This window comes from Rhodotorula toruloides (assembly GCF_000320785.1).
Source record: "Rhodotorula toruloides NP11 unplaced genomic scaffold Scaffold33, whole genome shotgun sequence".
NCBI lineage: Eukaryota > Fungi > Basidiomycota > Microbotryomycetes > Sporidiobolales > Sporidiobolaceae > Rhodotorula > Rhodotorula toruloides.
The window spans coordinates 1-22,600 of record NW_015622993.1 but is presented as its reverse complement, the minus strand read 5'-3'; the positions used below and the strand labels follow the sequence as shown (position 1 = coordinate 22,600).

Below are 22,600 nucleotides of genomic sequence, written 5' to 3'. Positions count from 1 at the left end.
CGAGTCCGCTTCTTTGCCCTTCTCCTCACACGTACACTCGATGCGGATAGCTCCGCGAGGGCACGAGGTGCTCCTGGTACTCGTCTTTGCTGCCCACGTCCTGCTCGTCCCGCCAACGAAGGTCGAGGAGTCCTTCACGCTGCACTTCGTCCGGGATGTTCTCGTGAACGGTGTAGAGGCGAGTGGCCTCGAGCGGGTGCGTCGGAACTCCAGTCTGCTACCCTGGCCCTGCTGACTCTTTCTGCGCACAGTACGACCATCTCGAGTTCACCGGCGCCGTTCCTCGTTCAACAATCGGCCCACTCGCTCTCGCTGGACTTTCGGCACTTCCCCTCCGCCTCGCAAGCCAGTTGGAGCTCGTCAGGACAGGCGATGATGCTCAGCTTATCGGTACGTGCGCGTTCCAGCTCGGGCTGAGCTTGTGTCGCTGACCTCTGCCTCGTCGCAGTACGCCTCACACTTGCCCTGGTGAACGCACTCGCACTCGCCTTCTTTTCGCGCCGAGTACGGGCAGCGTATGGTGCAAAGGTGGCGAAGTACTTCCTCCTGTTGGCGGCGACGCAGTTCCACGTCCCCTTTTGGGCTGGCCGGACACTGCCCAACATGCTCGCCTTTCCCCTTGGTGCGACGGATTGCTCTTCGCTGAAAGCCGCAGGATACTTGACTGACAGACATACCGAGCAGTCCAAATTGCCCTCGCCCTCCTCATCACCCCGCCCGTTCTCTCGTCCGTCAGCAAACCTCGCTTCTCCACCCGCACGCACATTCTCGGCGCATTCTCCATCCTCACCTTCGCCGCAGTCATCATGCGACTCGAGCTTGTAGCTCTCATTGCGCCTTTCGCCCTTGAGCACCTGGCGCGGCGTCTCGTTGGACCGGGACAGCTGATCGCGACGGGTTTGGTGGCTGCGGCCGGAAGTTTGGGTGCGTACTGGCGAGGCACTCGAGTATTCGCGCTTGCTGACCAGTTCTTCCTGCACAGCCCTGAGCGTGCTGGTGGACAGCTACTTCTGGCGGAGCGAGACGTGGCTCTGGCCCGAAGGGCAGGCCTTCCTCTTCAACGTACTGCAGGGCCGTTCTGCGGAATGGGGTGTAAGCAGACCTGACCTCACGTCGACCAGCACCCCGACTGATCTCCTCCGGTTCTGCAGATCTCGCCGCCTCTCTACTACTTCACCTCGGCCCTCCCGAAACTCCTCCACCTCTCGCTCCTGCCCGCCGTCTTCTCCCTCCTCGCCGACCGCAGAACTCGCCGGCTCCTCTTCCCTTGTTTCGCCTATGTCGCGATCCTCAGCGTGCTCAAGCACAAGGAATGGCGCTTCGTCGTCTACGTTGTTCCGGCTTTCACGGTCGGTGCTGCTGCAGGAATCGTCGCCATCGGATCTCTGTGCGTTAGCTAGCGCGCCTGCTTGTACTATACCTGACGTTCCTCTCGCAGTACCGCTTCCCCACGACTCCGCCGCGGCCTCTTGCTCACCATCGTCGCGGTTAATCTCCTCCTCACCGGCCTCGGTCTCCTCGCCTCATCCGCCAACTACCCCGGCTACTCGGCGGTCACCTTCCTCAACAACTACCTCGCCGAGAACGCCTCGCCGACCGACGTTTCCGGACGGCCAAAGCAGGTGCATGTTGGCATCGAAGCGAAGATGTCGGGCGCCAGCAACTTCGTCCTCCTCGACTCGGCGCACGCAACGCGAGTCAAGGATGACAAGGCATGGTACCTCTCTCGATCATCCTGGACGCCTCCGCCAGTCCAATTCGACCGGAGCGAGGACCTAGCGTACTCGACTCTCGACCGCCTCGTCTCGGGCGGCCGCTTCGACTATGCCCTCGTGGACGCGACGGAGTCGCAGGATGAGGTCAAGGGAGGAGACGTTGAGGTGCTGTACCAGGCGACAGCTTTCGACGGCTTCGACTCGCGCGCTGTGGCTGCAGGACGCTGGAGGGAGTTTGCGAGAAAGGCAGTCAAGGTCAAGGTGGTCAAGCTGCGGTAGTGTATCTCGTAGACTTGGGTATAGAGGGTATGGGAACAAGATTTGCAAGAGCCTAGACTATGCCAACAAGCGAGACTCCGACAAGCAAATGCACCAGCTCCAGCTCATCCGCCTACCGCTCACGCCGTTCTCGTCCTCTTCCGTGCTGGCTCGTCTCCTGCTTCCTCCTCTGGGCGACGCACATCGCCTGCACCTCCCTCGTACGCCTGAGTCGCGCCCGCTGCAGCTTGTCCCAAGGCGACCGTGGAGCCTGGCGAAGCATAGCCGAGACCTTCACCGTCTTCAGCCTGCATGAACGACAGTCCTTGTTCGTTGGACGAGGAGACCGGTGCGCTACGAGGCTGAGAGATGCTGGATGTAGCGAGAGTTGGCGAAGGACGGTACGGGAAAGGAGGCGCGGCACGACCTGGCGTCAGGTGGCTTGCGCTCGCTGGCGGAGAGGAGAGTTGCTGAGGAATCGTGCCGGTGCTAACAGGACGCTGCACCTGCGTCGAGGCGTCGTCGAGGGGTGAGGAGGGAGTACGGGCTGGGCCCACGGGCGTGGGCGAAGCGGCGGATCCTTGCATGTGAGCCATGACGTTTGGAGCGGACGGGAGTGAGACGGATGGACGGCGGAAGGACGTCGAGGCAGGCTGCTGCGTGAAGTGCGAAGGTCCCGCCTGCGCAGGAGTATGGCTGTGTTGCGGCGGGACGACAGCGGGCTTGACGGGCGTGAGGGCGGCGCCTCCGATGCTCTCGACGATGTTGCGAGCGAAGGCAGCGTCTGAGGTGGTAAGGAACTGGAGGATCCCCTGCCCGAGTTGCTGGGTGATGAGATTAATGGGCGCGGCGAGAGAGCGAGGCACTTGCAGGACGACCAGGTCAGCGTGCGCAGTCTTCGTTGCGGCGGCGAAAGGACGCACCGTTCGCCCAGAACGCCTGCTTGCTCCACCTCGAGTCCCAACGGACCTGCACCTCCTGCTGCGTCCGCAAGAACTGCCGCTGTTCGGCCTGCTCATAGGTCTTCTGCACCATCGTGTGGACCGCCGGCCAGCGCACCGGTCCGAGAGGCATTGTCGCAAGTGTGGCAAGGAGTGCTGCATCTTCGGCGACGGTCCAGGGAGAAGGAACGAGCTGGAACGGGTCGGCATGGTTGCCGGTGACATAGGCGACGGCGGCAGCAGTGCCATGGTCGATGATGGACTGGGACCGCGGGCTGAAAGGGGCGGCTGGAAGGCAGCAAGTCAGCGAACGGGTTGACCTTCGCAAGCTGACGAGGAAGGCGTCTAACGTTGCGACGGAGCTTGAGGTGGCGCGGGCGCACGCTTCGGCTCCACGATGACGATGTCTGTGAAACTTGAACGCGATCAGTACGAGGCAGGATGGGAGGAGCTCGCGAACGCACCTTCGTCGTGCTCAGGCGATTTCCCTTCCGCCGCCTTTTCCTTGTCCTTCGCGCGCTTCTTGACCAACGCCAGGTACTTGCCCCTCAGCGCAGCGACGCTCCTGTTCTTCGCATGCGTCTTGAACTTGTCCCTCAGTCCCTCCCAATCCTCGACTTTTCCCGCCGAAGTCTTCGAAGTCGATTTGAGGTAGCGGTCGCCGATGAAGAGGACTTCGGCCGACTCTTCGTCCGTCCACTTGCCCCGCCTGTACTCCTTCGGCTTCGACTTGGACGTCGGAGCGGGTGGAGACGATTCGGGCGAGCTGGAAGGGCGAGCGGACGTTTCGGCGGGTTGGGCTGGCGAAGCGGTGAGGTCCAGTCAGTTGCGTGCTGCGCTCCTCTCGGTGAGGGAACGACTCACGAGGCGGTGACGGCGACGGCGTCCACTCGGATGTCGAGCTCATCGCAGGCGGGATGTGCGAGGAGGTCCAGGGAGGACGCCACAGGCGGTGCGCGCCGTCGGAGCGGGTCGCGGCGGGCTGTGAGCGATCTCAAGGAGGCTAGCTAGCCCTTCGCGACAGCTCTGAAGCGGTTTGTAGCGGATGCGAGGCGTGGAAGAGGGAGACGAGGAAGAGGAGGTCGTGCGCGGAGGGGTGAGACTCCTGTCGGCGGATGTTGCGGCGAGGTCGTGAGCGCTGGAGGTCTTCGCACAGCGTTGCAGGACAGGCAGTAAGTCGCAAGCCGCGGGATGGAGCCAAGGAGGGAGGAGCGAGACGGGACAAGAACAAGCTGCGAAGAGGTGAGTTCGCTCACTCATCCTATCCTTCGAGCCAATCCAGATTTCACTCCTCTCAAGAGGTCGTCGCGCGCGTGTGTCCCCTCCGGTACGGCCCTTTCCCTGTAGCGCGTCAAAGTTGTCCTTGTCCTGCTCGCGTTGAGCCGAAAACCGATGTTTGATGGACGCCCCTCTTGGTCTTGAAGCGACGAAGATCTGCGTGCATCGTCAGTCCTGCCACCCAAGACGACCTGGAAGGCGCAGCGAAAGCCAAACCGCAAGAGCGCCGCCGGAGAGAAGAGAGGAAGCCTTCAAAGCGTTGCCGAGACTGCTTGAGGATGAGTCGAGTCGTGACGACGCAGTCGAGGTCGTTAAGCGGGACCGTCAGGGGGCGTAGCTGAGAAGCGTACAGCGCGAGAGCGAGAAGCAGGAGCAGCGAGTCGTCTCTATCCATCTGCCATCCTCATCCCATCCCATCCGCTCCTGCCGTCTCCTGCGTGGCCGGCGTCGTCTCCAGACCTGTGGGCCGATCGCGATACTCCACCGTCGGAGGGCTCTGAAGACCAGCACCGTCGCGAACCGCTCAATCCCATCGCCCTTCGCTCCGCGTCCTGCCCAAACGCAGCAACCCGACAGCCTCTCCTTCCCCAGTTCGCGCAGAGATTTCCCAGCCAATCCACTCGTTTCACGCCTCCAGCCTCCAATCCTACGTCCGTCGACCCAACCCAACCAATCTCCTCGTCTCCGCCCGAAGACCCGCGCGCAACCGTGTACAAAAAGGGCGTTGGGTGGTAGTCGAGAGGATGGAGGTGATGGCGCGTGTGAGCGAGATTAACGGTAGCTGCGTGGCGGAAGTGCGCGTGAGAAACGGAGCGAATGGAAAGTAGCTGAACAGAGAGAGGACCGAGTACGCACGACTTCTGGAAGCGTGCGCGGGCACCACTGCGAGCGGACACATGAGGACAAGTCAGCGAAACTGTTCTGATGGGCAGAGAAAGAGGAGTGAACGTACCGTCCACCGAACTTCTTGGGCTCGCAGCGACGGGGGTCGGCGACCAAGAGGGAACGGTCGTAGGCGACGAGAGCCTTGCGGATCTCGAGCGCCGAGGCAGCGTCCTCGTACTTGGCGACGTACGCGACGACCGCCTTGGCGATAGCCTGGCGGAGGGCGTACAGCTGCGAGGTGTGTCCACCACCCGAGACGCGGAGGCGGATGTCCATGCGCGAGAGGGGCGAGGGGAGCGACGTCGTCGACGAGACGAAGCTCTGGAGGATGAGGACGGGCTCGTAGACCTTGCCGCGGAGGACGGGGGTGCCGTAGAGCGAGAGGGGGACACCGTTGATCTTGATGAGACCCTTGCCCTCCTGCATGCCGCCAAACCTCGTCAGCTACGCTGACCCTTGCTCGACCGCGATTCGCTCCCGCATCTTCCGCCATTTCCCGTCCGCCGGAACCGCCGCGCGAGGACCGACATCTCACCTTGGCCAAAGCGACAGCAGTGGCGGTCTTCTTCTTGCCGAAGGTCTGGACAGACTGGGTTGCCGACATCTGCAGTCGGATGGCGCGTTCGTACGGGCGAGGGCGAGAGATGGATGCGGGAGGCGGTGTGAGGAGGTGAAGGTGAGGCGAGGCGGGACGGCAACAAGGCGAATCGGGGCGGGACAACGACGCAGAAAGTCAGCATTCCGACAGCATTTCCCCTAGAGGATCACTGGAAACGCACCTTGACTGTGTGCGCACGAGACGGGCGGGGCGGGAAAAGGGCAAAGTGGTCAGCGCGCAAGTCCTCGAGCTGGCGGCGGGTCACCTGTGCTCGTCCAGCGGGTCCAGTCCGCGCTCAATCCACTCCAGTCCAACGATGCTGCCCTTCACAACCACGCCCTGCCCTCGCCTGTGCCATTCCGCCTGCTGCCTCGACGGGCAGAGTTTGCCCTCGTCCGTCCGCCTCGCTCGTCGACTCGCCGGATGCGTGGGTGGTGTGGGTCGACTGGGCGAGTGGTGTAGTGCGTGTACGTGCAATCGAGCAGCCAGACCAGACGCGAGCTTACGAGAGGGCGCGAAGACGAAGCGAAACCCAGCCTCGAGCTCGCAGGCGACGGTCGACTCTCGCTCACCACCTCTCGCTCGCTCTGGGGCCAGGCTGGCGTGCTCACTGGATTCTCGCAACTGCTCGTGCGCACTTGAGCGGAAGAGCGAACCGCTTGCGCGACGAGGCGACTGCGAACCCGCACCTCGACTTCGCTCACCCCGCTACTCTCGCTGAGCTCCCCGCCCAGCCAGTCGACTCTGGACGCAGAGGCACAGCTGTTGCACTGCTTCCACAGCTACGAGACGCGAGGGCTCGCACGACCTCCTATTGTCGGCCGGACGCCGCTGGCCCACGCGGGACGACTCGTCTTACTCATCGCTCGCTTATCTTGCGGCCGCTCTCTCTCTCTCTCTGCTTGCTACGGTCAAAGAGCTGCTGCAACAGCCGGTCACGATGGACTCGCCCATCTCGCCTCTTCAAACGCACGGCTGGCCCTCCGACTCGAATCACTTCCCTCCCTCTCCACCTCCCCACCCCGACCCGCTCCCCTCGTACTGGCTCCAGAACTGGTCGTCCGTCTTGACACATGCAGGGATGGACGCCGAGCTGCCGCAGGAGGCGGACGTGGTCGTCATCGGGAGCGGATTGACCGGGACGTGTTTCGTCGACGAGCTTGTGAGGCTGCTTACGGGAGACGAGGGCGGGCGGTTCGAGGGCAGGACGGTGAAGGTGGTTGTGCTGGAGGCGAGGACGTTCTGCTCGGGAGCGACCGGTGCGTATTCAGTTTTCGTCGTCCTCGTGGTCCAGGAGGATTCGGCTCTTCGCAAGCCCGGTCATCAGATGCTACACTCGGAGAGCTGACGGACTGTCCCGCACTGCCTCATATCCTCGATCCACTTGCAACCCCGCCCTTCCCGACCAACCGCATCGTCAACTCCGACCTTCGTGCTTGCCTTGTCCTTGTCTCCTTCGCCTTCCTCACTCTTGCACTGTCCCTTCCGCTGTTTCCGGTCTTTCCGTCGCCCTCCACGTTCACCCTGTGGGACTGTAATCCTCCCCTCTCACCATCTCTCCCTCACTCACACGCAACAGGTCGCAACGGCGGCCACCTAACCGCCTACCCGATCGCCCACTTCGCCGACATCTCTTCCGCTCACGGCATCGACGAAGCCCGTCGCGCGATCAGGCTCGAGGAAGGGGCGATCAAGTGGGTTGTCGAGACTTGCGAGAGCGAGGGGTGGAGCGAGTGGGTGGATTTGAGGAAGGATGCGGGGACGGTATGTCGCTTTGTGCATTTGGGCGGTTCTTTGCGTGGGCAGTGACTGACTGGGCTCCGCTTTTTCGCCCCCTTTCCACTTTCTCCTTTGTCGAACTTCCGTATCTGTGCCCTTTCTGCGGTCACCTCTCCCAGCTCGCCATGTTCGACAGCCCCGCCGAAATAGCCGCCATCGAATCCTCCCTCGCTCTCGCCGCCAAAGCAGGTCAAGACACCTCCACAGTCCGATGGGTCTCCTCCGCCGAAGCGCGCGAGCAGTACGGCGCCGAAACGAAGAGGGGCCTCTTCGTTCCGGGCAACACGTTGTATCCGCTCAAGTTTGTGACGGGCTTGTTTAGGAGGGCGCAGAAGAAGGCGGAGGAGGCGGTTGTGAAGGCACAGCGGGAGGGTAGCGAGAAGCCGGTCGAGGTGGACCTTTTCACGCATTGTCTCGTTGACAAGGTTGTTGAGGGTGCTGCTGGAGAAGGAGGCCGAGGGCGCTGGGTGGTCAAGACGGCGCGGGGTGATATCAAGGCGTGCGTGAAGCTTCTTCCCTTCTTTCGCACGCTGCAAAACCGAGACTTATCCTCCTTTGCCTCCGCAGAACGCACGTCGTCCACGCTACGAACGGCTACGCGTCACACGTCCTTCCTTCACTCAACGCACCCAACAGTCCACACTCTCGCATCCTCCCAACTCGCGCCCAAATGCTCGCGCTTCACCCGACTTCGTCCTCCTCTTCACCCAACTGGACTCCCGCCTTCTCGCCCTCCTCTCCTCCCGACCCGCCGCACTCTTCGAACCACCCGAAAGGCGTTAACGCGTATTTCTTCCAGCGATCGTACTCGGCTGCCGGAAGGGAGAGGGGCGAGATCCTTCTTGGAGGCGAGAGGGAGAAGGCGGAAGGATGGGAGTGGGGAGTCGCGGATGATGCGAGCGTCAATCAAGTTGTCAGTGGGAAGCTGAAGGAGGCGATGGGGAAGTTGTTCCCCAGCAAGTTCGGGAAGGCGATGGATGGGACAGAAGCGGTAATGGAATGGACGGGAATCATGGGGTACAGGTCGGAGGGCAACCCGATGGTGCGTTCCGAGTGTTGTCGCGCGAGGACTCCCAGCTGATGCGCGCGACACCGCGCAGGTTGGGCCGGTCTATATCGACGGACAACGACAGGAGGGCCAATGGATCTCGTGCGTGATCTCCTCCTCTTGCTCATCCCGCTTTGACTCAGTCTGATGCTGATTCGCCGTGCAGAGCGGGCTGTTTGTCTCCTTCCCTTTCACGTCTGCGGAAACCGGGGACGACGAGCTGATCTCCATTCTGTCGCAGATTCTGGGCACGGGATGCCTCGCGCCCCTCTCTGGTACGTTCCAGTGCTTGATGACGATTTCAGACCGTACTGATAGCTTTGGCGTTCGCAGCGGCCACCTCCTCGCCTCGCTCATCCACCACTCGCTTCGCCAAACCACCTCGACCACCGCCCAACCTTTCACGCTCCCCGCCTGGTTCCCTCGCCACCTGCTCACAACTATCGACGGGAAAGGACGAGGAGACACCCGGTTGGCGGAGGAAAGCGAGGCAGGTGCGAAGAAGAGGGAGAAGGGCTGGGTTTGGGTTCGGGGCGAGAACGGCGGGGAGAAAGGGCAGACGGGCTTGTAGATTGTCTCCTCGCTATCACTGCTCTCTCCGATGGCGACGCGCTTGAAGCCGTGCACAGCGAGGTGAACGAAACGAAATTACCCAAGATCGTGGCTAAACTACTTCCTCCTCTCGCTCCTTCGACGACGCTGCTTCGCCTTCGACAGTCTTCTCGTCAATGCTGCGCTCCCGCTCAATGTCCTCGACCTGACCCGCCCGCTCTGCGCCGTACCCTTCCTCCCTGCCGAGTTTCATGATGGTCAAGAACGAAGACGGCAGCGAAACCGCCCAAAAGACGATGTTGATGACGACCGTGTACGTCGGGTTGAAGTGAGTCGAGTTCATGCCGAACGAGCAGCATCTGGTAGCGACAGGAGGAGGATCGTCAACTCATGCCTCGAGAGGGCAGACAGCGGGGAGTACGCACTGTCCCCACGACTCGACGCCGCGCAGCAGACCGGCGTAGCGAGTCGTCTCTCCCAGGTCGACGGCGAGGTGCGAGATGAGCCAGTACTATGCGACAGAAGGGAAATTGGCGTTGTGGGAGCGAGACGAGCTTGACGACGTGGACGCACCAGGTAGTTCTGCACGGCGTTACCGCTCGCATTCAGCATGATCAACATGCCGAAGCCCTTGCTGAACCTGCCCGACTTGTCTGTCCAGTCGAGCTTGCCCGGGTTGTGCTGTGTGAACTGGTGTTGAACGACGATCGCCCAGACGAGTATGCCGCTGAAGAGCGTGAAGACGAGTACTGCTCCTGCTCGAGCGCGGAAGGCGAGCGAGAAGCGGCGCGAGTCGAGGAAGGTGCCGAGGAGAGAGGTCGCGATGACTCCGCAGATCGCCGAGAGGAAAGATGCGAGGGCGCGAGCGCGGACAGAGTAGTAGAGTGTGAGATGAAGCGAGGCGTAGCCCCAGTACTGCGGGTGGCGACGAGGTTAGCTGGTTGAGGCAGACTTGCGAAGGTCCCGTCCAAGACGCACAAACCAGGACGACTGCAAGAGGGACAGAATCGTCAGTGACTACAGCTTTATTTGACCCCCATGATGGACGTACGAAGAAGACGGGCAGCAGCATGCCGACCTTGCGAGACGAGCAAGTCTTCCAGAGAAGCCGGATTTGCTCCTTCGTACTCGTCTGGTCGCTGAGCGGTATCTCGCTGCGATCCTGTCGCTGAACCTTGTCCGGGTTCGAGATGAAGAAGGCAAGCGGGATCGCAGCGACTTGCAGGGCGATGAACGAGATGAGCGTCTTGTAGTTGACTGCGCGAGTGACGGTCAGTGACTGCTAGAACTGTCCTTTGGCTGAGTAGCTGCTCACCCTTTCCGCCTTTCGAGTTGTGAGCGTTCGTGGCGAGGTTGATCGCGCCCGAGACGATCTGGCCGGAGTTCTTGAAGAACAGCCACAGCGCGAGGTACTTTCCGCGCTTGTGCGGCTCGGGGTACGCAAGGACGATGGCTGGAGGGCGGATCAGAGTCAGTTCTGCCCGCAAGACGGGCTAGCAGACGATGCCAACTCACCGCCTTCGGAAGCCCAGTACGTCCCGGCCGACAGGCCGCCTGTTTGCGAGATCCGTGAGCACGAGCGCGACCGCTAACACACGCCAGTGTACGCACAGATGACAGCGCCGAAGATCACGAACCATTCGGTGCCGTAGCGGTTGTTCTGGTCTGGTGGAGCAGGAGAAACCGTCAGCTCGCAGCGCGAGCGATGGGTCCATGGCGCACTCACATAGTGCAGCAGTGTAGACAGACCATCCGAGCGTGCCGATGATGAGCGTGTTCTTGACGCCGAGCTTGTTCACGATGACGGGCGCGAAGACGCAGCCTGTAAGGAGAAAAGCGGTCAGCGTCGACGCGCTCCAAGACGAGGAACGGGCAACGCACCAAAGCCCATCAGGACAAACACGAGCGAATTCGAAAGCGAAACCTGCGTGGCAGAAGCGACATGAGCAGCGCTCTCAGCGGAAGACTAAATACGATATTTCGAGACTCACGAGGTACGGCTCAAGCGCGCCGCCAGCACCGAGTCCCTGAGCTGTGAGATAATGTGAGTCAGCTCACTGTGCTGCCGCCTACGATTGAAACGATGGTATGAAGTGTGAGATGCCGCATACCTCCGTTCCTGTGGACCAAACCGAATCAGCCCACGCTCGTCTACAGCCTCACCAACCGAATGCGACGCACCAGAGTCCCGGCGCGAGAAAGCTGATCAGCCCGACCACGAGCATCTGAAAGAGCGTTGTGCGGTAGAACGTCCTCCTCGTCGCCGTCGGCGTCGCTTCGCCATTCGTATCGGCGGTCATCATGCTGGAGGTCCGTAGCGAGTCTGTGGGTGTCAGAGAGGAGGAAGAGAGCCATCGCGAGCGGTTGGCGGATGCAGCAGAGAAATGTCGCCATCGCAAGGATCCGGAGGCCCGCAAAGCGTGGGAAGCCGGTCCCGACGGCCAAGAACAACGGAGCGGGTGAAGCGGAAAGTTGACTGTGGCTTGAGCAAAGATTGCTATACTGGCGCTCGGGCGAGCTTGACTTCGAGGAGCGGAGATCGCGTCCACGAGTCTTTGGGGGATGCGGGTAGGGAACAGTGTGACTTCGAACGGGGTTCGTGGCGCATTGCACCATTCGCCTCGAAAAAGGCTGTAGCCACGAGCCGACGCTTCAGCCTGCGAGCGGGAGGAGGTGGAAATTGAGGACGAACCTTTTCCGCAACTCGACCTCTTCCTCCGCTCGTCAGGAGGTACAGTCGGTCGTCCAGCCTCAAAAGCAGAAGGCGAAGGCAAGAGCTTTACCCAGGCACGACACTGGCCCCAAGCGTGTGTCGGCGGAAGCGGAGGACGTGCAGTCGCGAGGATCAAGAATAACGCATACGCAAGTCTGAATGCTTGCTTGTTGCAGGGAACCGACGACGTCGATGCTGCTACCGATTCGTCGTCAGGCTGGACACAGTAGATCGGGAGTTAGCCGGCGTGACGAGCCGAGAAGCGTCGAGTACTCACCCTTCGCTCCGGCCGGCTTCTTCTCCATGAGCTTAAGAAGAATAGGCGTCGCTCCGGGAATCTCGTCTCGCTCCAGTCGCGCATATGCGTCCTTCCAGCATTTAGTCGCCATCACCGCATCCCAGTTCTCCACGACGAATCCGACGATAGCATCGCGCCATGCATCGAAGCACACTGATGCTTCATGGAATAGCTCGTGCGCCACCGTATCAGTCGTGAGACTCTGTCGAAGGTTGGCGAGACAGAGCTCCTGCAGGCGGTCGAGGTCGAGCAAGTGCGCAAGACGGAAGGCCGACTTGGGTGAGACCGGGAAAATCGGCTCCTTCTGGGCAAGCTCGCTCAGACGTGCAGCACGAGTGAGGTTCGACGAGGGGTTGAGCGGCTGGCAGGCGGAGGTGAGTGGGGCGAACGCGATGTAGCCGGTGCGGAGGAAGGCGAGGACCGCGCGATAGGTCGTGAAGGCGGTCTTGGTGATGACGATCTGCTTGTACTCGAGGCCGCACTCGCCCTCGTGGACGTGTAGAGAAGGCGGGTTCTGCGTGAGAAAAAGCTCGTCCGTCTCGTCGTCGGAATCGGCAAAGTCCTTGTGGTCTGCGTCGGCCGTAGTCGCCACGCCGCTCGCGCGTGTTCTCGGTCGTTTGTGCGATACTCGGACGTTCTCCGTGAAGTCGGAAGAGAGCAGGGTCTCGAAGTAATCCGAGCATTGCGCGAGAAAGTCGCCCTCCACCCAGAGCTCGGCGCCATCGTGGCAGACGTTCGGGGAAAAGAGGCGGACGTCGTAGGGCATTGGCGAGAGATTGAGGTCTGTGAATGGGTCGTGAATACGTGCTGAGCTGGCGAAGAAACTTTGGCATACCAGCGATGCGCTCGGCGAGCTCCTTCGCCTCGTCGGACGGTCGCGTCGCAGCCTGTCGCATCTCGAACCGCAGACAATAATGACGATGCGTCACAGGATCGAATGCTCCTCCAGACCGATTCCTTGCATCGTCGATCTCCCCTTGCGAGACCGCGGCGTTGAACCCCGTATACGGTCCCGTCCTCGTGCCAGCCGGCACCGGTTCAGGGTCCCAGTCGTCCTCTGCAATCTGCCACGACTTGACCGCGTCGACGGCGAAGAACTCCCACGACACCGCTACGTGCGAGCCTATGCAGCCGACTGGCAGCTCGCCATGATGGATATAGAGCTCGACGAAAGGCTCATCTTGCCGCTTACTTCTGCTGATACAGCACTCCCAGTCGCCTCGTAATGGCATATGCGGGATCGCCAAGGTCCGTTCCTTGAAGGACGCCGTGATATCGAACTCGAGGTGCAGTTCGGTAGAGAGGTGGAAGGCATGGTCGACGATCTGCTTGACGAGTTTCGGCCTGCTACGAACCTTCCCGTTGGCCTCAGCAGCAGTAGCAGCCATCTCGAGCGCTTGAGCCAAAGCAAGGTGAAGCGTCGGAGGGAGAGAGGAGAGACGCGGGTTGACAGCCACCACTCGCTATCAAACGCTCAGACGCGCTACAGACCTGCTTGACTTTGTTCTTGGACTGCCGTTACACCCGCTTGACCGCCCAGCAACCCGTCAACGCGCCCGCATCGCGCAACCCATCTTCATCGCTCAACCTCGAGCGATGGAGCCGTCCGACGACTTGAGCGACTCCGAGTACCTGCCAGTAACGGACAATGAACCGTCAAATACGAATGAAGTCGCCCAACAACCCGCACGACCCGCCGAACGCGCGACAGACGGCCTCAAGCAGTCGACCCTCTCCTTCGGCCGCCCTTCGCCGTCCGAATACCTCGCCAAACTAAATCCGGCGCAGAGGGAGGCTGTCACGGCAAGCGCAGAAGGCGGTCTGGCGATTCATGCGGGTCCCGGAAGCGGGAAGACGGCGGTATTGACGACGAGGGTCGCTTACCTGGTGCAGAAGGGCGGCATCAAGCCAGAGGAGCTTGTGTGAGTCTGCCATCAGTGCTAAGGAGGCCATTCTGAGCTTTCGCAGCAGTGCACGCCTCCTGCGGAACGCTCTTTGCGCCCCGAAGCTGACTTATGTTTTCCTCACTCCGTTCTGTACCTGACAGCGTCGTCACGTTCACTAACAAGGCCGCGAACGAGATGAAGGTCCGATTGAGCAAGATCGTCGGCGCCGAGACGGTCGACAAACTTGTGATGGGGACGTTCCATTCGTGCGTTTCCCGCTTCTCCCCGTTGCAAGTGTGCGCTCACGCCTCGCCATGCTCGCTTGCGCGTAGCGTTTGCGTGCGATGTAAGCTCGATCCTTGCCGCCATTTGAGCCGCGGATTGACGAAATGCCTCCGCAGACCTGCGAAAGTACGCCAAGCTCGTCAATCTTGCTTCCAACTTCCTGATCACGGACCGGGACGACTGGTACGTCCGCTTCATTTGTACCCGAGTAGGCTTCCGCGGTTGACTGACGCTCCGCATCCGCAGCCTTGGCATCATCAAGCGACTCCTCCAAGCCCTGCCCGTTCCCGCCAACCTCAAGCGCGAGATGAAGCCTCAGACGTGGCTCGAGAGCATCTCGAAGTGCAAGAGCAGGATGATGTCGCCCGATCAGTACAGGGCGGACAGGAGCGCAGCGGTCGATCAGGAGAAGATCGAATGGGTAGCGAGGATGTACGAGTGCGTTCGAGCGGTCTTCCTCACTGCCTCTGTTCGTACTTCAGCCAACCAGTTGTTTTTTCCGCACCACGTTCAACAGGGCCTACGAGGATGCGCTCGCCAGCGGCAATGCGCTTGACTTCGACGACTTGCTTGTGCGAGGGTGCGTCCGTCCCGTTACTCATTCGACGATCCTGCAGCTCACATGTACCGCTCGCCAGCTACCAACTCTTCCGCAACCACCCACGCGTCATCGCCAAGATCAAGTCGGTGCTCATCGACGAGGTGAGCGCAGTGAACCGTCGACTCTGCGCACTTCAGCTAACCATGCTCCTATCGCAGTTCCAGGACACCAATTCGGTGCAGTACGACATCGTGAAGCTGATTGCGGCGCCCTCTGGCTCTTTGACCGTTGTTGGCGATCCGGACCAGTCGAGTGCGCTTCTGTCTGGACTGGTCGCGAGAGCGAGGCGTACTGACGGCCGTAATTGTTCGCAGTCTACGGATGGCGCAATGCCGAGATCGAGAACCTCGAGAAAATGCTCAAGGGTACGTTCAGCGTTTCCTCGCGGACGACGAAGCGAAGTGGCGCGCTGTGGAGACCAGCCAAACGCGCCGCTGTCCGAGAGCCACCAGCTCAGCTGACCTTGGATCTCACAGACTTCCACCCTGTCCGGCAGATCTTCCTCAAGGAAAACTACCGCTCCACAGGCGCGATCCTCGGTGCTGCTCTCGCCGTCGTACGGCAAGGTGCATACGCTCCCCTCTTTCTGTCTCGGTACGAACGCTGACGTTGATGAATGCAGATACCAAGCGCATCAACAAGTCTCTCACGACCTCGCATCCTGCCGGCTCCTCTGTCGTCTTGCATCCCGCTCCGAGTGCCCAGGACGAAGCCGCCTTTGTCGCCTCAACCATTAAGCACCTCGTTGCTCATCTCGGAGGGCTGGTCGGGTACAACGACTTTGCCGTCCTGCTTCGCTACGGCGCTTTGTCCCGCAACATCGAAGTCGCGCTGCAAAAGGCGGGTATCCCAAGTCGCATGGTCGGCGGCCACAAATTCTTCGAGCGCATCGAGTGCGTTGAGCTTGAGATCCTCGGGTTGAGGCATCAGTAGCGCTGATCCGATTCCGCTTGCGCAGGATCAAGGACATGCTGTGCTACCTTCAGCTTCTCTCGAACCCGTCCTACTCGCCCGCCCTCATGCGCGTCATCAACGTCCCTCGCCGCGCCATCGGCGACAAGACCATCCGCGAAATCGTCGCTACCGCCGAGAAGAAGAAGATCTCGCCGTTTGAGGTGTGCGTCAAGATTGCAAAGGGGCAGAGTATCGTGCAGGGTATGACGACTGCGCAGAGGAAGGGCATTAGGACTCTGGTCGAGCTCGTGCGAGATGGGCGAACGAAGGCGGACGAGGTGCGCTTCCGTGCGTCGTCCGATCCTACCGAGTCGTGGACTGACGGTTAACGGTTCGCAGGGCGTCGATGTTGCGAGCTTGATCGACCTGATAGTCGACCGCGTCGGTTACAGGGCGCACCTCGAGAAGCAGCACTCGCACGACGCGGCTGAGCGATGGGAGAACGTGGAGGAGCTCAAGGTGCGTCCGTTCCGGCGTCTTGTAGGAGTGATCCGTGCTGACCTCTGCTCCGCAGGCGTACGCCACCGTCGTCGCGCAGGAGAACCCCTCGACGGCCGATCTCGCCACCGCAGCGGACCCAGAAGAGGGCGACTCGCAGTTTGAGGAGGTCGCGATTCTCCCGAAGAACGGCTCGCTCAGCATCGAGGACGATGATTCGGACATCGAGATTGTCGACTCTCCGAAGCCCAAGTCGAGGGGGAGGAAAGGCAGCGAGGAGACAGAAAAGCTCGAGGTCCCGTGCGTCAAGTTACCGAGTACGAAAGGTGCAGCTGAGATTGACTCGTCTCACTTCGCAGACTAAGCTCACAAGCAGCCGTGGAAGGAGCGGCGACCCCTCTGGAGATCTTCCTCGCCACTTCGATGCTCGCCACCGACACGGAGACGCAGGCCGCGAAGGGCGATGCGAAGCTCGAGGTGCGTTCGGCCGTCTTCGAGCTTTCGAGCGCCTTACTGACTCGCTATCTCTCGGAGCAGAAGGTCACGATCTCGACTTGCCACGCCGCGAAGGGACTCGAATGGCCTGTCGTCTTCATCCCGGCGTGCGAGGATGGCACTTACCCCTTCTTCCGCTCGACCGATGCGAACGAGGTTGACGAGGAGAGGTGCCTATACTATTCGATGTCGACGGCAGCGACGAGCTGTGCTGACTCTTGAGGTCCTGCAGGCGCTTGCTCTACGTCGCCATCACCCGCGCGCAGAGCTTCTGCTTCCTCTCTTACGCTGCGCAGCGGATGGCCGGAGGTCCGTGTCTATCCCTTCGCCGCTCATCTACCTAGCTGACTCATACTTCTTCCACGAACCGCAGCCGAGATGAAGCAGAAGAAGCCTTCGCCTTTCATCGCCACCGCCTCGCAGACCTACCCGTCGCTCTTCGTTAAGAAACTGCAGAAGGTGACGCCGAAGCTGCGTGGCGAAGTCGCCAAGGTGCTTGGCAGGACAGCGCCGAGCGAGGAGGTCGCGAAGAGAATGATCGACGAGTAGTGCGTCGCCCTCCTTGAGCCGTCTGAAAGCTCTCGACAAGCTTGCTGACGACTTGCGCTCCCCGCAGCCTCGCAACGATGCCGGTCGACCCGCCTGTCTGGGACGTCGCCTCGCAACCTACCGGCTCGCGCGACTACGGCAGCTTCGGTTCGTCGAGCGGGCGGTACGGCGGCTTCGGGTCGCAGGGTCGCTACGGCGGGACGTTTGGCTCGAGCCAGGGGCAAAGCCAGGGTCGATGGAGCACGCCTGTAGTGCCGCAGTCTCAGGCGGTGCCTCCCGGCCAAGGCGGCTTCCGCTCGGCCCTCTCGACGTTCAAGAGTGTTGCTGGCGGCGCAGGAGCAGGCGTCAATCTGACAACGGCAGGCTTTGCTCCGGCCTCGTCATCGCTGTCGAGCAAAAGCGGCGGGTTCACCGCTCCTCGACCGGCCGGTTCCGCCGCTCCGTTCAAGCCGCCGACTGTCGCTCCTTCAGCCGCGCCACGCCTCCCTCCGACCTCTCTCGCCGCCTCCGTCGGCGCGCTCGCCCCGCTGCCGCCCAAGCCTCCGGTCGATGGCGCGCCTGGAGTCGTTGAGACCCGCGCGTCGAGGATCAGCGACGTCGTCCTCGTCAACCCGAAGCTCGCGCCAGCTTCGCTCACGACCGGAGGCGGGCGCGATTTGCTGGCGAGCTTCCAGAAGGGCGCTGATGACGAGCTCGAGGCGTTCAAGCGGTTCGCGGGCGAAAGCGAGGAGGACGGTACGGAAGTCGCGCAGGAGTCCGCTGTTGGGGTCCAGTCGGGGGCTCCGATGTCCCCGAAGGCGAAGAAGAAGCGGAGCGCCGCGTCGTCGGGGGGTGCAGCGACCAAGGCGGGCGGCAAGAAGGCGAAGCGGTGATCTTGGAGGACGAGAGCTGTCCGGATTTGCACACACACACACACGCTCTCTTGTTGCTTGTAGACCATTTCTCGTTTTACATCGCATGTCCTGCTGACCGTATAGCGACGAGGAGGGTGCTCGAGGTTGGGTTGCGAAGGTCGACGAGGGCGGGTCTGGCGAGGGGTTGCTCTCTCGTCTCGTCGCTCGTCGTGTCGCTGTTCTCGCGCTTTCCACCACTGCTCGACCTCTCAGCTTGGTCTCTGCCTGCTCCGGCGCTCGCCTGCGTCATCCAGCTGCACCTCGAGTGCACGCGCCCTCTCTCGCCCTCCTTCGCCTCTCTCCCGCTCCCTCTCCCTCGCCTCGCCTCACTTCAGCTCAGCAGCGATGCATCCGGAGGTCGTCAAGCGCTACGCATCGTCCATCTCGACCAATCCGGTGCGTGCCCCGGGTCCCCCTCGACTCGTTTCGACGCGGGAGGAGACGCTCGAGGGCAGGAGGGCGTGGACGGCACGGAGCGCTGTGCGAGTCTTCTTACGGCCGTGCTGCGTGTCGAAGCAGGACTGAGACGGCGCAGGGATGGGCGAACTCCGCAAACTGAACGGGAAGCTGACCTGCCTTCGACCCTCTGCGCAGGTCACGTCGAACATCGGCCTTTCTCGCCCCGGTAGCAACTGGTGCTGGGCGCTGTTCGGCATCTTCGCCCTCTCGATGCTCACGCTCGGCGTCGTCGCCCACTCGCGCCCGAAGCGCCACCGCGCCTTCCACTACATCGGCCTCGCCATCCTCGCCGCGACCGCCCTCCACTACGCCACGCAAGCGTCCAACCTCGGCTACACGAGCGTCCCCGTCGAGTTTGTCAGGTCGGGAAGTCGCGGCGCCAACCAGCTCGCCGGAGGAGCGCCGTTCCCTCCGACTCGCTCCATCTTCTATGCCCGCGTGCGTTCCCCGTCCTGTCCGACCCCCTCTCCGCGTTTCTTTGACGCTTTTCCGTCCTGCGCCTACTCCAGTACATTGGCTGGGCCGTCTCGTGGCCGCTCCTCGTCCTCCTTGTCCTCCTCGCAACCGGCTTCAACCTTTCGCGCATCTTCATCGTCCTCTTCTTCACCCTCTTCACCATGTGCGCTACGTCTCGCTCTTCCCTCCACACGTGCCACGCTGACCGGTTCGCCGCATACAGCATCTCAGCCTTGATTGGCACGCTCATCAGGACGCGCTACAGGTGGATGTACTACGTGCGTCTGCACGCCCTTCTTCCAGCCAAGCAGCATCACTGACGCTGTCTGTCCAGGTCTTCGCCGTCTCAGCCCTCTTCTGTACGTCGCAAAACCGTTCCCTTCTCCGGCTGGCCTTCTCAACCCCCCTCGTCTCTCCTGATCCCGCCTCCTCTCCCCCGCAGACGTCGTCTGGCACCTCTTCCACCCGGCACCTCGCTCTGCTCGTCGCCTCGGCGCCGATCGCTGTCGCGCCGTCAGGTCGGCCGCAACGAGTCTCGGGCTTCTTTTTCTCATCTACGTGCGTTGCCTCGCGAAGCGTTGCGCTGGAAGAAGGCGAGCATACCTGCTGATATCTCGTGCACCCACAGCCGATCGTCTGGGGCTTGTGCGAGGTGCGTCTCGTCAACGTTCTCTTACTGCCCCTTCGTCCGCTTTGCTGACCAGTCTGATGCACTGGCGCAGTATGGCAACGTCCTCACGGTCTCGAGCGAGATGTTTTGGGTGCGTGCCGAGATTTTTGCGCCCACTCCCGCACCCCCTTACTGACGCTTCCGGCGCGCAGTACGGCGTCCTCGACTTCCTCACTCGTGTCGTGTGGTTGTTCGCTTTCCTCTTCGCCATCGAGGGGCTCGCCTATGAACGCTTTGGCTTCGTGAGTACCTCCTCGCACTTCACGCTTACCGAAGCTAACTTTGCTTCCTCACGCCAGCACTCGGGCAAGGCGACGGACGGCGCCGACGACCGCGGCAACGCGACTGGCACGAACGTCGGCGGCAACCAGCCCGCCACGATGAGGAGCACGAACGGCGGCGGCGGACCACCCGCCTCGACCGGCGCGGGCAACACGGGCGCAGCGGCGGGATCGGGTGGAGACGAGCCTGCGGGCGCTGGGAGGAGGCAGCTTAACGGCGACGTCGGCTCGGGTGCGGCTGCTCCGGATGCCAGGGGCGACAACTTCCGCGAGTCGGTTTGAGTGAGAGGTGGCGGAAGGAGGGGATGCTCGCTTAGCTTGGAGATCGCTTGAACTTGTTACTCTCGCCTTTTGTAGCCCTCCCTACTCTGAAAATGTCGCATAGTCTTCCTTCATGAAGCGAGGGTCGAGGAGGAGCACGAAGAAGGAACTCTCAAGGCAGTTCGTGCGCTGCAAGCTTCTGCGCGCCAGCGGCGGCTCGACGGGCAGTAGACTTCGTGTAGAGCATACGACAGTCGTTGTTGCGCATCCGCAGCGGTGCAACATCTACTGGTTGAGAAACCTGTCTAGCGACTCAATGAACTCCTTCGGCTTCTCGGCGTGTACTGCATCAAGACGGGCGTCAGCGCTGCGTCTGCAGGTGACGACACGTCAAGGGAGATCTGCGCACCCCAATGACCCGTCTCTAGCGTCTCAAGTTGCGAGTTGGGGAAGAACTGCTTGATGAGAGGGATGTTGCGCGAGTTGATGTACTTGCTTCGGCTCCCTGTCCAGGGCGTGAAGCTGTTAGCAATCTTTCGTACGGTGGAGGACTGAACCAGCAGGCCAGAGGATGGGAGGACTCGCCTTTGAGGAAGAGCGACGGCTGCTCGTACACTCGCTCGCCTGGCTGGTAGGGGAAGTTGCCAATCTCGCCAATCGCGTTGGCGAGGTAGTGTAGCGGGAGGCGGAAGCGGTACGGGTCAGACGGCGAGCTGCGGTCCAGGTTGGTGAGCAAGAATTGGCGAACGCCGAGGTCCTGCGTGAGCCGGTCGAGGGATGTTAGTGCAGTCGTCCCCCTCGCTTGCTGATAGCCTACGCACCGACTCGGTCTTCTGCAAGATCGCGTCCGCCTCCTTCCGCGACATGACTTGCGCCTCGTCGATTTCCTTCATCGCGTCGAGGTACGCCTGGAATTCGGGCGAGATCTTGCCGACCGCAGGTGCGATGTCAATCACTGAAAGTTCGTGTAGTCAGCGCAAGCTCCATAAAGGGACGGAGACGGACGCTACGTACCGACAAGGCGGGAGAGGGCATCGCAGCCGCCCAGCGCCAGCGCCATGGCGACCTTGCCGCCCCTGCATGGCCGAGATCAGCATGAGAGCTTCACCGAAGGCATGAGCGGGCGTACATCGAGTGTCCCACAACGACACAATCGTCCAGCTTCTCCTCCAGCTCGATGAAGGCCTTGACATCCGAAGCCAGGTCGTCGTATGCGCACTCGCGCTTGTGCGGCGAGTGGCCGTGATTTCGCAGGTCCTGCAACGTACACCTGCTGCGTCAGTACTGCTACGCTGTCTCGAGTTCGCCCCCACTTGGGCATGCCGAGAGATGAACGCACGAGAGTGAAGATGTCGCGCCCCAGCCGCTGGGCCAGCCCCTTTGCAAGGCTCCGCCAGTTCTGCTTGCTGCCGAAGAGACCGTGCAGGACCACGAGCGGCGGCTTCGACGAGTCGGCGGCGGCCTGCTTCTCGGATGCGAGTCGGACGGTGTTGCCCGCAAATGTCGCGAGGCAGCGGTGTTGCCGGGCGATGGATGATCGAGCGACTCCAGTGCCCGGAGCAAGCGCTGAGCGGAGCATATCGACAGGAGAGAGGGGTGTGGAAGAGAAAGCGAGGGAGAAGCCGGGGAAGAGTTTGAGAACGCGGCGAGACGCCGGGTCTTGCTTAAGCGAAGAGGGCGCGCAGCGATGAGAAGCAAAAGAGTAGGCAGGACGGTAGAAGGGGCGCGGAGGTGGAGGAAGGGAAGGAGACGCGCAAAAAGCGAGGAGCTACTGGGGTTCGAACCCAGGTTGCAAGGAGGTCTGAAGCGGATCAAAACCTTGCGTCCTAAACCACTAGACGATAGCTCCGATGCGTGTCACGCAAGCAGATCTTACATTTGTATCCCGTGCCTGACAGTTGGGCGGTTGTCAGCTCATCCTCCTGGCATCCGCAAAAAGCTGGACCAGGCCTGCGTGCGTGCCCCGGGGCAAAAGGGTAATGACCGCACCCAGGTTTGAACTGAGGACCTTATCCGAATCACCGAGCGAGTGTTAAGGATACGTGATGACCAACTACACCATGCAGCCGAGTGAATAGAGGCGCTGATGCTGAGTTTGCAGTCTGTATCACTAGTATGCTCACCCAAGCCCGAATACCTCAGAAGCTGCCAGAGATGCCAGCTCTGACTGTCTGGCAGGTCCAAAAAGGTTCTATGCCAACTCACCCCTGCTTGGTGACTTCTTCAGCATTGCAGCAAAAGGAGAACAAATGGCTTCGGTCTGCCATGCATCACCGCGTCGGCAAAAGCTAATGCCCCCACACAGGA

The 22,600-nt window shown here is 61.5% G+C and overlaps 9 protein-coding genes across 9 annotated transcripts; 4 read left to right on the top strand and 5 right to left on the bottom strand.

Moving 5' to 3' along the window:
* Nucleotides 1-40: 40 nt before the first annotated feature.
* On the top strand, nt 41-1,994 carry RHTO_05449 (alpha-1,6-mannosyltransferase, glycosyltransferase family 22 protein; the record flags this gene model as incomplete). The annotated part of the gene is made up of 7 exons (XM_016419110.1): nt 41-196; nt 252-390; nt 449-622; nt 685-924; nt 983-1,092; nt 1,152-1,387; nt 1,439-1,994. The coding sequence occupies 7 exons, from the start codon at nt 41-43 to the stop codon at nt 1,992-1,994; spliced, it is 1,611 nt and encodes a 536-aa protein (XP_016270000.1).
* Nucleotides 1,995-2,113: 119 nt separating this feature from the next.
* Nucleotides 2,114-3,821, bottom strand: RHTO_05448 (uncharacterized protein; the record flags this gene model as incomplete). Its single annotated transcript, XM_016419109.1, has 5 exons — nt 2,114-2,838; nt 2,897-3,202; nt 3,298-3,321; nt 3,379-3,714; nt 3,779-3,821. The coding sequence occupies 5 exons, from the start codon at nt 3,819-3,821 to the stop codon at nt 2,114-2,116; spliced, it is 1,434 nt and encodes a 477-aa protein (XP_016269999.1).
* A 1,142-nt stretch (nt 3,822-4,963) lies between these two features.
* RHTO_05447 (40S ribosomal protein s16) lies at nt 4,964-5,681 on the bottom strand (the record flags this gene model as incomplete). The annotated part of the gene is made up of 4 exons (XM_016419108.1): nt 4,964-4,973; nt 5,048-5,074; nt 5,145-5,497; nt 5,613-5,681. The coding sequence occupies 4 exons, from the start codon at nt 5,679-5,681 to the stop codon at nt 4,964-4,966; spliced, it is 459 nt and encodes a 152-aa protein (XP_016269998.1).
* Nucleotides 5,682-6,615: 934 nt separating this feature from the next.
* Nucleotides 6,616-9,073, top strand: RHTO_05446 (FAD dependent oxidoreductase; the record flags this gene model as incomplete). Its single annotated transcript, XM_016419107.1, has 8 exons — nt 6,616-6,934; nt 7,255-7,439; nt 7,574-7,953; nt 8,022-8,496; nt 8,555-8,604; nt 8,669-8,676; nt 8,744-8,777; nt 8,836-9,073. The coding sequence occupies 8 exons, from the start codon at nt 6,616-6,618 to the stop codon at nt 9,071-9,073; spliced, it is 1,689 nt and encodes a 562-aa protein (XP_016269997.1).
* Nucleotides 9,074-9,166: 93 nt separating this feature from the next.
* Nucleotides 9,167-11,357, bottom strand: RHTO_05445 (Major Facilitator Superfamily protein; the record flags this gene model as incomplete). Its single annotated transcript, XM_016419106.1, has 13 exons — nt 9,167-9,413; nt 9,480-9,565; nt 9,628-9,969; nt 10,033-10,044; nt 10,106-10,311; nt 10,370-10,507; nt 10,570-10,608; nt 10,666-10,719; nt 10,781-10,876; nt 10,936-10,978; nt 11,046-11,086; nt 11,166-11,173; nt 11,236-11,357. 13 exons carry the CDS (start codon nt 11,355-11,357, stop codon nt 9,167-9,169), a joined length of 1,434 nt encoding a protein of 477 aa, XP_016269996.1.
* Nucleotides 11,358-11,979: 622 nt separating this feature from the next.
* RHTO_05444 (BTB/POZ-like domain containing protein) lies at nt 11,980-13,453 on the bottom strand (the record flags this gene model as incomplete). The annotated part of the gene is made up of 3 exons (XM_016419105.1): nt 11,980-11,984; nt 12,045-12,848; nt 12,901-13,453. 3 exons carry the CDS (start codon nt 13,451-13,453, stop codon nt 11,980-11,982), a joined length of 1,362 nt encoding a protein of 453 aa, XP_016269995.1.
* A 208-nt stretch (nt 13,454-13,661) lies between these two features.
* RHTO_05443 (ATP-dependent DNA helicase) lies at nt 13,662-18,145 on the top strand (the record flags this gene model as incomplete). The annotated part of the gene is made up of 19 exons (XM_016419104.1): nt 13,662-13,987; nt 14,113-14,217; nt 14,284-14,297; nt 14,353-14,419; nt 14,483-14,674; nt 14,754-14,816; nt 14,875-14,938; nt 14,996-15,089; nt 15,152-15,202; nt 15,314-15,403; nt 15,460-15,730; nt 15,796-16,069; nt 16,131-16,250; nt 16,306-16,529; nt 16,589-16,706; nt 16,767-16,894; nt 16,957-17,033; nt 17,098-17,272; nt 17,341-18,145. 19 exons carry the CDS (start codon nt 13,662-13,664, stop codon nt 18,143-18,145), a joined length of 3,258 nt encoding a protein of 1,085 aa, XP_016269994.1.
* Nucleotides 18,146-18,511: 366 nt separating this feature from the next.
* On the top strand, nt 18,512-20,314 carry RHTO_05442 (protein of bacterial rhodopsin family; the record flags this gene model as incomplete). The annotated part of the gene is made up of 10 exons (XM_016419103.1): nt 18,512-18,562; nt 18,761-19,063; nt 19,135-19,244; nt 19,305-19,359; nt 19,416-19,440; nt 19,524-19,639; nt 19,710-19,733; nt 19,804-19,842; nt 19,904-19,993; nt 20,051-20,314. 10 exons carry the CDS (start codon nt 18,512-18,514, stop codon nt 20,312-20,314), a joined length of 1,077 nt encoding a protein of 358 aa, XP_016269993.1.
* Nucleotides 20,315-20,578: 264 nt separating this feature from the next.
* Nucleotides 20,579-21,872, bottom strand: RHTO_05441 (alpha/beta hydrolase; the record flags this gene model as incomplete). Its single annotated transcript, XM_016419102.1, has 7 exons — nt 20,579-20,637; nt 20,703-20,798; nt 20,879-21,050; nt 21,115-21,248; nt 21,308-21,369; nt 21,423-21,550; nt 21,633-21,872. 7 exons carry the CDS (start codon nt 21,870-21,872, stop codon nt 20,579-20,581), a joined length of 891 nt encoding a protein of 296 aa, XP_016269992.1.
* Nucleotides 21,873-22,600: the final 728 nt, after the last annotated feature.